Source organism: Pezoporus flaviventris, unplaced genomic scaffold (genome assembly GCF_033815535.1).
Source record: "Pezoporus flaviventris isolate CSIRO_AGI_PZ_B2104156 unplaced genomic scaffold, CSIRO_AGI_Pfla_v1 ptg000041l, whole genome shotgun sequence".
NCBI classification, from domain to species: domain Eukaryota; kingdom Metazoa; phylum Chordata; class Aves; order Psittaciformes; family Psittacidae; genus Pezoporus; species Pezoporus flaviventris.
This window is the reverse complement of record NW_026892589.1, coordinates 6634380-6647993: the sequence shown is the minus strand read 5'-3', so window position 1 is coordinate 6647993 and position 13614 is coordinate 6634380. Positions and strand designations below refer to the sequence as shown.

Sequence of the window (13614 nt, the reverse complement as noted above, 5' to 3'; positions counted from 1 at the left end):
GGCACCACATCTGCAAACAGCGCACCAAGCACAGATCATGGGTAGCAAGGCAGTGGACAAATAAAGCTGGACAAGGGATGCTCCACCCAAACAGGGATGCTCTTGGTTCCTCCTAAGCATGCCATCTCACAGATACTCCCAGCAACGTGAGGATGTTTTTCTTAACCCTGCTGTGCTCCCAGCAGGCTCCTGAAAACAATGTTGGGAGAAGGAAAACCAACAGTCTTGGGCCAGCTCCCAACCTCTGTCTGGGTCTCCCAGCTACAATTAACATAACTTTAGGAGTAGCTGATGCCCACAAGAGAGGAGAATGAGCCCACTCTTAGCTCACCAGATCATTTTTAATACCACTAGTTAAGGGGAAAAAGGCAGCTCTCTGAAGCAGCCTCCAGCCCTGGGAGGCACCCAAGGAGGGGGAAGCCAGGCTGTGTGAGGAATAAGCTCTGAAGACTGCACCCTTCAAGGCCAGAGAGATTGTTGCTTTCCATGACAAGGAGGTAGACACACCTCCTCCTTTCTGGGAGGTGTCCTGCAGGTCTCCATCCAGCAGTCAGACCCCCAGGCTCCAGTCTCTTACCCTCCCTCCCTGCTCTCAGCTGCCCTGGCACTGACAGTGCCATCACACTGCAGTATCACAAAGCGCAGGGGTACCAGCTGAGTATGACACACGTGCACAGGGACTTCCACCTTCCTTCCCTTGCCCTTGGGCTTGCAACACTATCCCACCTAACTGAGAGGAGCCTGCTGAGGGTGCCAAGCATTTACCCTCCTCCCTTTGCACCTGCACAGATCTGCCCATGCTCCAGCCATACCCAGCTGCAAAGTGCTGCCCCTTGGAGCCCAGCACAGGGCAGAGTCCCTGGTAAACACAGCTATGTAGCTTCCAGCCTCACCTGCTTCCCCATGATGAGCACTCAACCATCTGCTATCCCAAAGGGGACTCCTGGGAGCCTGTCTCCCAACCCTGCCATACAACCTGGTCTGTGTAAACCTCCCTGCCCACGTCAGTCTGCCCAGGGCTGGGCCCTGCGTCGGGACTAGTGTCTGTCTTTGCAGATGGATAATTAAATTCCCTTTCCATTTCCTTTTTCCTCTTGATGGTTTCTGTGGCTGGCAGCTCCCCCGCAGCCCTGCACAATCCAGCAGCATTAGTCAGGGAAATTCTGCTCCCTTCCTCCCCTGGATGTTGCTCATGGTTCAATATAAACAGCAGAGTGAACTGCGCAACAGTTGGAGCTGCAGAAGCGTTTGCCCTTCTCAGGCTGGCAAACACACCTGTACCCTGCACCTTCTCCCCAAGTAACACGGCTGATGTATGTGATTAAAATAAGTGCTATGTTCCTGGCAATTGGAAGCAATTAGCTAATGATCAGGAATATGCAATCAGCTGGATTGGGGTTGCAGCACACCTCAATTTATGAGCCGTGGTGCAAAACACTCCTTGAGGGTAGGGGCTGAAAAAGCCTATCAGCAATGGTGTGAGATGCCCTCAGAAAAAGACCACAGCACTCTCCTGCAGGACACCTGAGGAAGACATGGAGCAACGATGAAATTGAGGTAAATCAAGGAGCTGTCTCTCAGAGCTCCCACAGAAGGGAAGGAGTGTGTGCCCAGATGAAGTATCCACACAGATCCCCACTGACCGTACAAGATGTCTGTCCTTCTCCCTGCCACTAAGCAGTGGCTTTCTTGGAAGCAGTACTGGTACCTGAAGCCTTTGATGGTGGCAAAAGCATCCCCAGGACCTGCAGAGACACACACACACCATCTCCACCTGACAGAGGACAGCAGAGGAGGAGTTATCCTGCTGGGATTTACAGCTTCCCTACAGATAGCCCTCACAAATGTTCAGACTGAGGTTTTCAGAGATATCTGTCAATTTGGACCTCTTGTACTCTGTAACACACCGTGTTCCCCACAGGCAATGTCCTGAGCCCAGGCAGAGCATTGCAGGTCTCACAGCCCTCCATCAAGACCTCCAGCAGCTCCACATCACAGCCTGAGCTGTGTAGTTTGACTCTCCACATGGCTGTGAAACCCAGTCTGCCACCTGCCCCAGTTGGATGGGACTTTGAAAAGACTTTTAGAAGATTTCATGAGCTTGCTGCTGGTTCTCTCTGCTCCCGAATCCATGTCAGCCCACTGCTGGCTGCCCACCAAGCACTGGATGGAACATTCATACTGGCTCCTTGTACCCTGCCCATGCAGACACGAAGGCCATGGCTGGGGAGGATGCCATCAGAATGATCAAAAAGGGAATCAAGAGATGCTCTCCAATGCCTTTCTCTCCCATCTTCCCTCATCTACTTGCTCCAGCAAACACCAAGCCTGGTTACACCTCTGCTGCACAACTCACCACTTCTCCATGCCCTGCAGTGTGACTGGAGATTCACATTTTGTTAAATGCTGTGATGATGGGAGAAAACTTGAAGTCACAGAACATCTAAATCAAATGGTCCTGTCAAAAGGAATTTAAACAATGTTTCTTTCAAGCTGAAGAGTAATAGTCCGAAACTGCTGAATGGTGCTTCTCCTTATCAGAGATGCTGACCGGTAGGGAAAAAATTAGAATAGTCAGTCTGAATTTATAGTGAAACACAACAAAAGATCTTTTTGGATCGAGAAATATCTGGCTCAGTCTTAACAGAGATTGTGCTGGATACCAGAGAGCTACCCATGCCCTTCCACAGTGCAGGTGTGAAATGCAAGGTCTGGAACACACAGCAAGGAGTGATTATAAATACAGATTATTTACCAAGATGGGTGGACACTGACAGGTCCTAATGGTCCTCTGGTACCCAGATGAACACCCTGCCTGAGGCTGCTACAGGTAACACCACAGCTTGCTGGCCTGGGAGGTTGGCTCTGCAATTGCAGTGCTCTTGCAACAGAGAGGCAGTAAGAGGCAGCCCAGCACAGAGCCAGCACACCCCACCAGTGCCACAGCTTTGGGCTTCTTCAGTCCAATCCCAAACTTCATTAGAAGTTTTGCAGCAGTGAGAGAATCCTACTAACCACTGAGCGATGCCATCTGTTTCCACTTACGTGCTGGCTTACAGGAGCAGCTACAGAGCAAAGGACTCCAGAGAAACTTTGCTCTCCTGAGCACACAGGGACTGAACAGCAGCTGCTGGGACAGATGCAGCCTGAATTCACCTCCCCAAAGCAGCCTAGTACTTCCCTTCTGTGCAAAGTACACACCTGGGAGGCACAGCGGCCCTCCCACTTTGGTTTTGCTATCAAGCTCCATCATACACCCATCCACAGGCCACTTCCCTATAAGCACAGAGAACTTGCTCCCAACAGACATCCCAAGTTCACTGACTTACTGCTCTGCATGGCACCACAGCAGAGGAGGGGTTGACTAAGCTGTTCCCACATCTCTTGGTCTGTCCTCTACAAAGCCAAAAGGAATTTGCCAGTGATAACCCAGGACCCCTAAATTAACATCTACCAGGCTTTCTTTCCCTCCTTTTTACTTTCTTTCTATATCAGGGTCCTGTAGAGATCACACTGTGCAGAGAAATCCTTATCCAGACACCTTTTTCATGTATTCATTTTTAGGTACGCATTGCTTGGGGCAACCACATACCCACCTGCCCCCCAAAAGGGGCAAGATGTATCAGTAGTGCCTGCACAGTCCTAGCTTGCACAAGAGTACAGAGCAGACACTGGACATCAAAATGGCAGCATGGGAGTGTCCAGGTGGCTTCTGAAAACAGTAGCAGGAGGAAAGGGATAAAGAATGGGGTACGCCTTGAGAGTGGAGGGCTAAGGAAGTATTGGCCCTGCCTGGCAGCTGAGCTTCAGGAGGACTCTACCACCTTGTTTTACAGGTCATACCTGCCTTGGGAGGGAGAGCAGTCCTCTTGCTCAACAGAAGGTTTCATGGCTTGAAACAGATTGCTTAATCTGTTTGAGTTCGGCAACTACCCTTTTCCTGTGGTTGCTGCTTCCTCTCTGAGCACACACTGTTTTCAGAGCCAGAAGAGACATTATGCTCCTCCCAGCCTGCTCCCTGTGCCCTGCAATTCCCCTCAACAACTCCCTTTGGAAGAGTTGGTGCCTATGGTGGATTCACAACCACGGCAGAGTGGCAGAAGGTGCACTAAGTTCTCCTTTCCTTCCTGACAAAATAGTCTTGCTTGGAGAGAGCTGAACTGCATTTTCCTGTAGAACAGCGCCCTTTGGTGAGAAAGGATGAAATACCAGGACATACCATGAACTAGACGCAGCAGCACACTGTGATACTGCAGTAGTAACAACCAGCCGGAGAGAATTGACACAAAATCAAAAGTCTACAGCATCCTACACAGCTTCACAGAGGGGATTCCCAACATGATCCTATCCTACTATCTCAATCCCATTACCAACTCCTCAGCCTGTCTGTGGTTTTGCTTACCCCACCACCAGCCACAATGCCTGGAGATGGCAGCTCTGAATCGCTCATCAGGCACCTCCTGAAGCACAGCCATGCTCAGCTCCACCCCACCGTGGCACGGATGCTGCAACCAGAGATGGGAGAGTGGCCAGACCTCAAGTCCATTCTCAAAGGCCAGAAAAGAGAGCTTTCTCTACAGTGTATCACCCTGTAACAAGCGTATCTAGTGTAACAGTGCAAGCATAAGAGCTGCCCTCACTTCTCCAGTTTGCCCTTGCTTCTCTGTTACATATTGACAAGCAGTCCTACTCAGCTCTGAACTTCTCCCAGGAGACACTTCTCTTCAGAGCCCCAGTTATAGTGACATTGCTATCCTGGTCCATTACAGCCCTGCCCCAGGCACCCTGGGGCACTCCTGGGGATGCACACACATTGCAGGGCACACACACAGCCTGTACACACACAGCTTCAGGCCACGCACACTGCACAGAGCAGCTTGGGTGCTGAGCACTGGGACTTGAGAGGCCAGGAGAGTCCTGCCTCCTGCAGCCCACTGGGCACAGCCATGCTCTGGCAAGCAGGACCTGCTGCAAAGACCTCCCACAGCAAAAGAAGAACCAGCACCTCTGCCACCAGCCTGCTGGTTAGCTCTGAACTGGGGGGAGGCCCCGAGCAGTGCAGTGGAGCTGGGCACAGCACCCCACATTAGTATCGCAGCTCCAGAGCTGACAAACCTCCCACCAAAGGCAGCGCCTGGTGCAAAGGCTCCTTTGTTCCCAACATACGAGCCCTTTCCAGGCTGCTGCCCGGACACATCATCTTTATTGTGCCCTCCTGACTTGAGCAACAGGCAGGGCTCAATAGCCCCTTTCTGGGATGATGCTGGAGCTCACACACAGGAGGCTGCAAATGGCAGGGGACTGCCAAGGTCTTGAGCCCTGCCAAGCAGTGAGCACTGGCACTGCACGTTCTTCACTACTGACAGCAACACAAGCTTCTCTTGGGGCTTCAATAACCTAAACCCCTTCTCACAGACATGGCAGAGCTCCTGCATCACCCAGCCAGCCACAGTCACCTGCCACTGACTCCACTGTTGTGGGCAAAGCTGTGGGATGCTGAGCAGAAAGGACAGAAGACACATTTCTGTGCAGAATCCCTGCTTGTCCATGCACTTCCAGATTGTCCCGTTATGTACCAGTATGGAGACAACTCTGAAGCGGGAAGGAGGAAAATGGGAGTGTAAACTCTTGTCCTTATTGTGACACAGACATGGTGGGATCTGTTTGCAGTCCCTGCTCCCAGTCAAATCAGGAAGAAGGACAGCAGGGCTGGGGGAACTCTTTCTAGATCCCATGAATGGTTAAACTCTCCCTATTTAGCAGTGGTGGGAGGGAATTTATCTTCAAGCAAGTTCTGATACCACCTGTGATGAGGCCAAGAGACAAGCATATTCCTCCAGTGAACTTAACCCTCCTATACTGCCTACCAGCTACAGGGCTCCTCCACAGCCACACGGCCATGAGAAAACACTGCTTTTATTTTCCCACCCATAGCTTGCCACAACCCAGCATCTCTTCAGCTTGAGCTCAAGCCAGAAAACAACTAGGTTTAAGGCAAAGTGGCTGGACTTCCCAATAAGGCGTGTGAGACAGCACTTGGAAACTGTCCTTACTGGAGCACGCAGGCATTTACTGAAGTCCAGAGCTGTGCCTGGCAAAGCAGCTCCAGCAGCCAGGGGTACCAGCAGAGTCCAAGGACTCCAGGCTCCAATGGTGCCAGAGAAAATCTTGGTCACCTCAGCAGCAGACATCAAGGCAGGAGGGAGAAGGGCCCTCTGCCATGTCAGGAAGGAGAATTCTCTGGCAGTTTCAGGTCTCCCAACCTCCTCACCACTGCCTGGGACCTGGAGCTGGCTCCCCAGCTGGCTCCCACCCCATGCTCCCAATCCTCAGTGCTCCTACTGACATCTCTGCTTCTAGAAAGCAAAGCCTCCAGAAGGGCCCTGATCCCCTTTTCCACTGATCCACAGGGCCCCCAGATACAAAGACCCCAGCAAGGACTCTGCACATCCATTCACATACCTTCAGCACCTTCCTGCACCCACACATGGTTGCACTGAGCACGTCTTCCAGCCAGCAATGGCTCAGCACCCTCAGGACAGGCCAGAACTTTTCATCAGGAAACTGCTCCAGTATGTACAATTTCCAGGCCTTTTATCCAGCTGTGTTTTTTGGACTCTATTCTGTCTTCTTTCTACGCCCCACCCCACTCTGCATGAGCATGTAGAAGGATGAGAACAGAAAGATAAAAACCTCCACAGTCATCCCCACTTGTACAGCCACACCACCTGGCAGCAGGGTGCTGCCCCTCAATTGTGGGGCTGGGGAGCACCATGCTGCAGCCCAGAACACCCACTTCCTTAAGCAGACACACGGGGCTGGTTCCCAGCAGTGATGCTGCTCCTCTATGGAGCTGTTTTCGCCACCAGCACAAAAGGGGACGCGTCACACCCCTGATCCCACCCTGCAAAGGTCACAACCATTGGAGAGAGCAGCACAAGCAGCCTTGAAGTCCTGGTAATTAGGGCAAGATGCCAGGACCTCTCGCTTGGAGCTGTGTCTTGCCAATACCCACACTCAGGGGGCTGGCAGGCTGCAGGAGGCCCTGGGGTGAGATCCTACCCCATACACACCAAGAGCCCTCTGCTGAGCAGGAAGGACAGGGCTCTCCCAGGAGCCTCATGCTTTGCCTCTGCCGTTCAGCATGGCTTAAACTGTGGCCATGGTTCCAAATGCTGCTCCACATCAGAGCTGGAGAAGGATGAGGTCATCTCCAGTCTGAAATCACTTCCGTTCTCAAGCTGCTCTCAAGACTGTGCCACAGATTAAAGAGTGGGATGGGTGGGGAGGGAAACCCAGATCAGTGGAGTATGTTCCCCATTAAGAGCTCAACACTTCATTAATCTCTGCCTCCCAGTAAACTGCCATCCGAACCCTCCCCCCTTCTTCCCCCCCCCTGCAAGAACAAACCTGGCGGTGACTGCCTGGAGTTAATAGCAGGGTATGGCACAAGCTGCACAGGATTACTCTCAGCCCCCAGCTCCCCAAAGCCAACCCAAGCAGAGCAGTGGGGAGAAATCACAGCTTGGTGCTGTCAGACTAGCTCAGCCACACCAGTCCACCTTGTGCCCAGCTCCAACCGCTGGCCTCCAAATGCCTGCACTGCAGCAGCCCAGCTTTCCCCCCACGCACATAGCGTTGGAAATGGTTTGTACTGGCAGCTGATCCTGTCCATGAAGCACTGAGAACCAACACCACAAGCCTGTGGCCTCTAAAACAGCCCCATTCTCCACTGGCCAAGTGGCCACACTGGCCAAGGCAGCAGCAGGATTTTCCTACCTGGATCAGTCAGTACTTAACCCAATGCCTGAAGAACCAGGCTGAGCAAGAAGGACAGAAATTCAGGTCACCAGCGCAGGGGAGTCCTAAGGAAAAGAGCCTTGCAGTGGTCACATTTGGCCAGAAAAAAAAACCAGACTGACAGTTCAGTAGCATAATTTTAAAAACACATTGACCACAGATGAATCAGTGCCTCGTTCTTGGAAGCACTGAACCAACCACAGTATCCAGCAGTGCCTCAAGCAGTAACGGCCAGACACATCACTGTCACACAGTGCCCTCCTACATGGTCATGGTTTTTTTCCCCTCATCACAGGTTTTGCTCTACACAGGAAGGCACTGAGCTTTTGTGGGTCTCTTCCAGAATTCCCAGTCTCACTGCAATGGCAGGCATTGGATGGGACCATTTTGTCAGCAATTACAGCTACTGTGATCCATACACTTGGACCAAGTCCAACTGCAGCCCATGCACATGGCCTTGGCCTCACTTGTGCCACAGCAGCAACTGGTCAAAGCAATACTGGGCATGGTAGCCTTCTCAGTACCATGGGGGTAATGGGAGCGATTGCAAAAGCAACAGATAGAGAAGAAAGGGACAGAGTATTCTCAAGGGACAGAGCATGCTCAAGTGTGCAGCTATGGACCACATGCTGCGTGCTTCTAGGACTTCCTCAACCACACGGAAGACTGGAATTCAGGACTATGTGCACTGCCAATCCTGTGCTAGTTTCTCTGGATCACATGCCACCCCTAGGGCTGAACAGCAGCAGTACAGCATGACTGCTTCTCCCAGAGAGCACTTTGCTCTTGAGCCTCTTTCCAGACACCAGTCCTGAATACCAAACAGCAAAACCTCGATGAAAGCAAAAGCTTCAGCCCTTGTAGAAGCAGTGAGCTCCAGGGGAAGGAATTTCTCAGATCCAAGCATCAGGCACAGACCTGGGCTGTACAGGTGGTTCCTCTTCAGCACAGACTAGGAATAAACAGCTGTAGGACAGACAATTTTCAGTAGGGGAAGCAGCAGGCTGTTTCCACCTGGCTGCATTCCTCCCATTCTGGCTTCCCACCTGTAAGTTGGTAAGATGCCAGCAGAAGCCAATAACAAAGTGAGGACTCAGTGAGGAAGCAAATGTCCAACAAGCAGGTTACCTTGTCAGAGAGATGAGGAGACACAGACCTACAGGGCAGCACCTGCTAGCTCCCAACAGGAGAGCTCCAACAGCAACGAGCTGAGAAGGGTGTGCTGCACTCCACTGCCCTGAGAAACACCAGCCACTACCTGGAAGGAACAGGTCTGAAGCTGAACATTTGGGCTAAGGGGATTCCTGAGGTCAAATGCCTCTGGGAAGCTTCACTTGTGGCATGACTGACTCACAGAGGAGTGCAGCCACTCCTTCATCAAAGTAGCTGCTATGTATCCCTAAAAATCATGGCCTCCAGACAGAAATGCATCTATACAAAGGTGTTATGTCCTGGGCTTCAGTTTTAAAACAGCAACGAAGACAACTAAACACCTCTAAAACAGCGGTGAGGAGAACTTCACTATGAGCATCCACACCTGGCCTGGCTGGGCCAGTGATGCCTGCCAAGTCCTCAAGAACCGTGGGCTAGAAGGCACTGAAGAAGGGTTGTGCTCTTCACTCTGCACCCAGACACCCTGGAGAGCTCCGAGCCACACTCTTTGTCTCAAACACCCCCCCCCCCCCCATCAACACTGTCTGTAGGAGACTCCTGTTTGCAAATAGCTTCACACTTTCCCAGTACTCAGCTGCTCCTTGTGTGCAGGAAAGGACAGCTATTTTATCTGCAAACCACTGGACATGCATAATCCTGCAAGTGAGAGCAGGCATGCACTAACACTCCCAGTCTTCCTAAATGTTGTTGTTGATTTGCTTAGGTTAGTTTTTGGTTTTAATTGCTCAATTTACTAGTAAAAGCCATTCAGACTGAAGGCAAAGGCTTCTGTCAGGGCAGCTTAAAAAGAATCAGACTGTACCGCATTTGAGGAGCACACAGATATGATACAGATAAAGACAAACCCACACCCTATGTTTTCCAAAACACAGATCCACTGAGGGATTGTTGACCATTCTGAACAGCAAGTTCGGAGGGTACAGAAGAGATGCTATGAAATCATTAATGTATTAAGAGCAACAGAAAGAAACTCAATTCAAAAATCCCCTCTCTTCCCAGGCAAACCAGGCTTCCTCTATGCAAAGGAATTCCACAGATGCAAGGACATTAGTGCCCTGGCAGAATTAGAGATGACGAAGGTTGTATTTTCCTTTTCCAGTAATACTTGGATTTAACTATACAAACTGTTCCCCGGGGAGCAGATCCTATTTCACTGTTTATGCAAGAGCTGGATTTTAAAGGTGAAAGTACCCACTCCCAGACTGCAGGAGCGCAGTCAATACAAACGTTCATCTTGCTATAGCAAACAGCTTCTTCATTGCACTTCTCAAATTCTTTGCCCTGTCACCCACTGCCACATCCAGAAAAAGCAGGGCACAGGAGTTCACCCAGGCAAAGGTGGCCTTGATTATCAACACTGCAAAAGTAAGAAGGGATGTGCAGTAGCAAAGCCTGAATGAATTTTTCAGGCTGTGACAAGTCTAGGTGAAGCAGAGACAGGCACATGGGATGCAGAAGCATCCAGCTTCAGGGTAAAGCACTGCCTAGCTCGTCAGCCCTGGATTTGTCATTCAGGGCATGGATTGCAACCAGCTCCCTGAGAGCACATCCCCATGTGCAGGACACTGAAGTGAAGCACAAAAGCAATCCCACCCTAGAAGAACACTAACAGGGTGCATAGATCAGTCAGAAAGCAGCACAGACAGTGTGATAAACAGTGACTGCCCACTAGCTAGCTACTGCCAAGTACACACAGGAGGAGTTTATCCCCCTCCAAAGAGGACAGTTCTCAAAAGCAGCAAGGTGGGATGAGATGTTAGGAACACTAACCCACAGTGGAGCATCTCTGCCAAGTAGAGTCCCTGAAAAAGCAGCAGCATTGTAGAAATTTCAGTTCCAGTAAAGAAACCAAAACGTTGGATGGGTCTATCACTCCTGAGCACGGGCGTGAGCCTCTCAAAGCCATTTCCACAGAGCTACGGTTCTCACTGATTTTTTTGAGACAAAGATGAAAGGGCCATTCAGAGCAGCCTGGAACCTTCCTCCTACAGTATCTTCCCAGTTATTTTCCTTTGCCAATCCCTTTCCTGGACCTAATCCATGGACCACAGCACATGAAAGGCAACTGTAAGCCTGGCACCAGGTGTGTAAATTCCTCTGCAGAGCCTGCTCATGGGAGGTGGCAAGAGCTCTTGCTACACAGCAATTTGTATCAGCCAGAGTGACGGCAGGGGGAGAACAGTGGCAAGGCTGCTCACCAGAGCTAAATTTATAAAAACACAGGATGTGCTCAGCTCCTCTCAGTTTCAAAGCACTTGGGCACTTTCATCTGTATTTAAAGAAAGCTGGGCCTTGGTTCATATTATTGCAAACTGCCTAAAATATTTGCCTTTAAAATAACCCTATTGTACAATGGCCTTTGTGGAAAGGCTGATGTTTCATCCTATTGCCTTTCATTTCCACACCACCAACCCAGACCAGAGGAATGTGTCAGCTCCTTGGTTAATCCAGAATAAGCCGACAAACTCAGAGGCGCTGCAAGCAGGATCCATTCATTTGGGGCAGGAACAGCCTACAGTTCTGGGCTGGCACAAGGTGAAACTGCAGGTCTGTGGCTCAGGGAGGGCTTCACAGACACCATCATCATGCAGACACTCAATAACCCTGCCACCGTGCCATGAGGCCCCACTGAGCTTAACACTAGGAACAAGAACAAAGAGCTGCTGTCAGGATCTTTCCATAAAGGCACAGGGTTTACAACCCCCCTCTGCCATTTTGGCAAATTTCATCAGTGATAATTCAGTATAAAATACTGCAGCCAGACCAGGCAACCCACTTCGACCAGGACAGACCTGCAGTACTAATATTGTCCTGCAAAGTCTCAGAGATGGTGTTCTCTACCAGATTCAAGAGTGCCATTTTTCCTCTCTCCTCATCAAAAGTCACAGCCTTAGAAACAAACCTTAGCATCCAACTGCACTGCTGAAAACAGAGACCAAAGCCCTAAACACTGCAGAGGGTCATTAAAGGACACACATTCTAAATCATATTGCCCACTCCTCAACAAATCCTTTCCACCTTAAGATAATTCTTCCCCTGAAATATTGAGGAAGCAACCACAACAGATTAGTGCCCCAGTGCATCAGGGACACAGCTCAACCACACTGAACAAATTGGGTTCAATACTTCAATTGAACAATAATTTCAATTCAACAATAACTTCTGTTCTTTGCAGATAACATTGCTGTGACACTGGTTTTGCTGCCACTTCAGCATTGATTTCCACTATAAAGCTTATCAAATCAGAGTCATCAATATAATCTCTACTTGCCCTGTAACAAAACTGTTAACAGCAACTCATAAATACAGTCCTGATCTAAAGGAACAGGTAGTTGTAAACTCCTCTCTCTTGTAGTTTTTTTTTAGCGGTATTGCTGATTTCATCTATTCCTTTCTGAGTTCCACCTGAATATAACAAGAACAGAGGTAGAAGGTGGGAGATGTTAACACAGCAGGCACTGGAAGAACAGACTTTGTGAAAATGTCTCCTTTGAAATGATTATAATGGATCTTGGAAGTCAGAGCACTGAAACTGTCCTAAAGAAGGTATTAGACAAGACAAAGTAATTTGACTGTAAAAGCTGTGGTTGTTGGACACACAAGGAGCAGGAATACCTAATGTTGGAAAGAACCTGGAAGCAACGGAGTGGGAAAATGGCATTTGCTGGATTGTGTTTTCCTTAGAGTCAACCCAAAGGAAACGGAAACAGCAACACAGGTAAGATGGAAAAGAAAGATGGACAAGGAACACTCAGCTCAGTCAATAGGTTAGCAGGTAGCCAGCACCCTCATGCAATGTCAGCTCAAGTGACAGCCACAGCAGGCCAAGAGTAACTTGTCATTCACAGCCCTTTAACAAGAACGGAATGCAAAATCAGATTAGATACCCATGAACAGCTATTGGGACTTGCAGTACAGCATCAAGTCAAACCTTAGTAATTTTTAAGAATCCAAGGAAAACCATCTCCAAGCAAACCCCAGAACCAATGTCACATGCGGAACAGGAAGGGATTTTCTTGGGCTCACAGCCTGGGCTCTGACGTGCCAGCCCAAATATCTCTTGGCTTTTAGAGATTTATTCTCTAGTCATGTTTTGCTGTGGGATCTCACCCCACTGCCCCTCACAAGGCCCGTCAGAAACATGGCATCCCCTACAGACATGCTAAATGTCACACTGTACTGGCCACACGCAGCAGGCTCTGAGTCCCCAAGCCTGAATGAAGCAGCTTAACCCAAAGATGTGGTTCTGTCCCTGATATGGCTGTCCCTTCAGCTCATCATAACCCCATGTGCCCTCAGACCACATGAGGTCAAGTTCTTCCACTTCTTATCTCCAGGCTCAAGAGGGTCATAAGGATTTCTAACCCCCAGTGCCAGGATGGCAGAGGTCTGGTTTTATGTGCACGAAAGGAACATGCTCCCTCAGCTGCACACCTCTGGAACACACTACTTCCACTGTACATGATCAGATCAATAGTATCAGGCCAAATTCATGGCCCAGCCTTAAGAAATTTTGATGGGACTCTTTCCTGATGTAATGTTGCCCTAAGTGGGAAAATCAGTTTTTCTTTTCAGGCTCATTTCTAAACCATTGCCTTACAAATATGAAGCAGAATCTGCCTTTTGCTGGAGAAAACACAT

The 13614-nt window shown here is 49.9% G+C and overlaps 2 protein-coding genes across 4 annotated transcripts in view; both read right to left on the bottom strand.

The window, feature by feature from the left end:
- Positions 1-13614, bottom strand: part of COMT (catechol-O-methyltransferase) — a 363225-nt gene that overhangs the window by 324335 nt on the left and 25276 nt on the right. The window lies entirely within an intron of this gene.
- Positions 1-13614, bottom strand: part of SEPTIN5 (septin 5) — a 56127-nt gene that overhangs the window by 21514 nt on the left and 20999 nt on the right. Inside the window, exon 1 of one of the 3 annotated variants that reach the window (XM_061465590.1) lies at positions 6463-6528. The exons of the other annotated variants lie outside the window; for them this stretch is intronic. Coding sequence (XP_061321574.1) covers positions 6463-6489 — 27 coding nt within the window. The 5' untranslated portion in view covers positions 6490-6528. Of the gene's footprint in view, positions 1-6462; positions 6529-13614 lie in introns of those variants that run through there. 3 annotated transcript variants of the gene reach the window in all.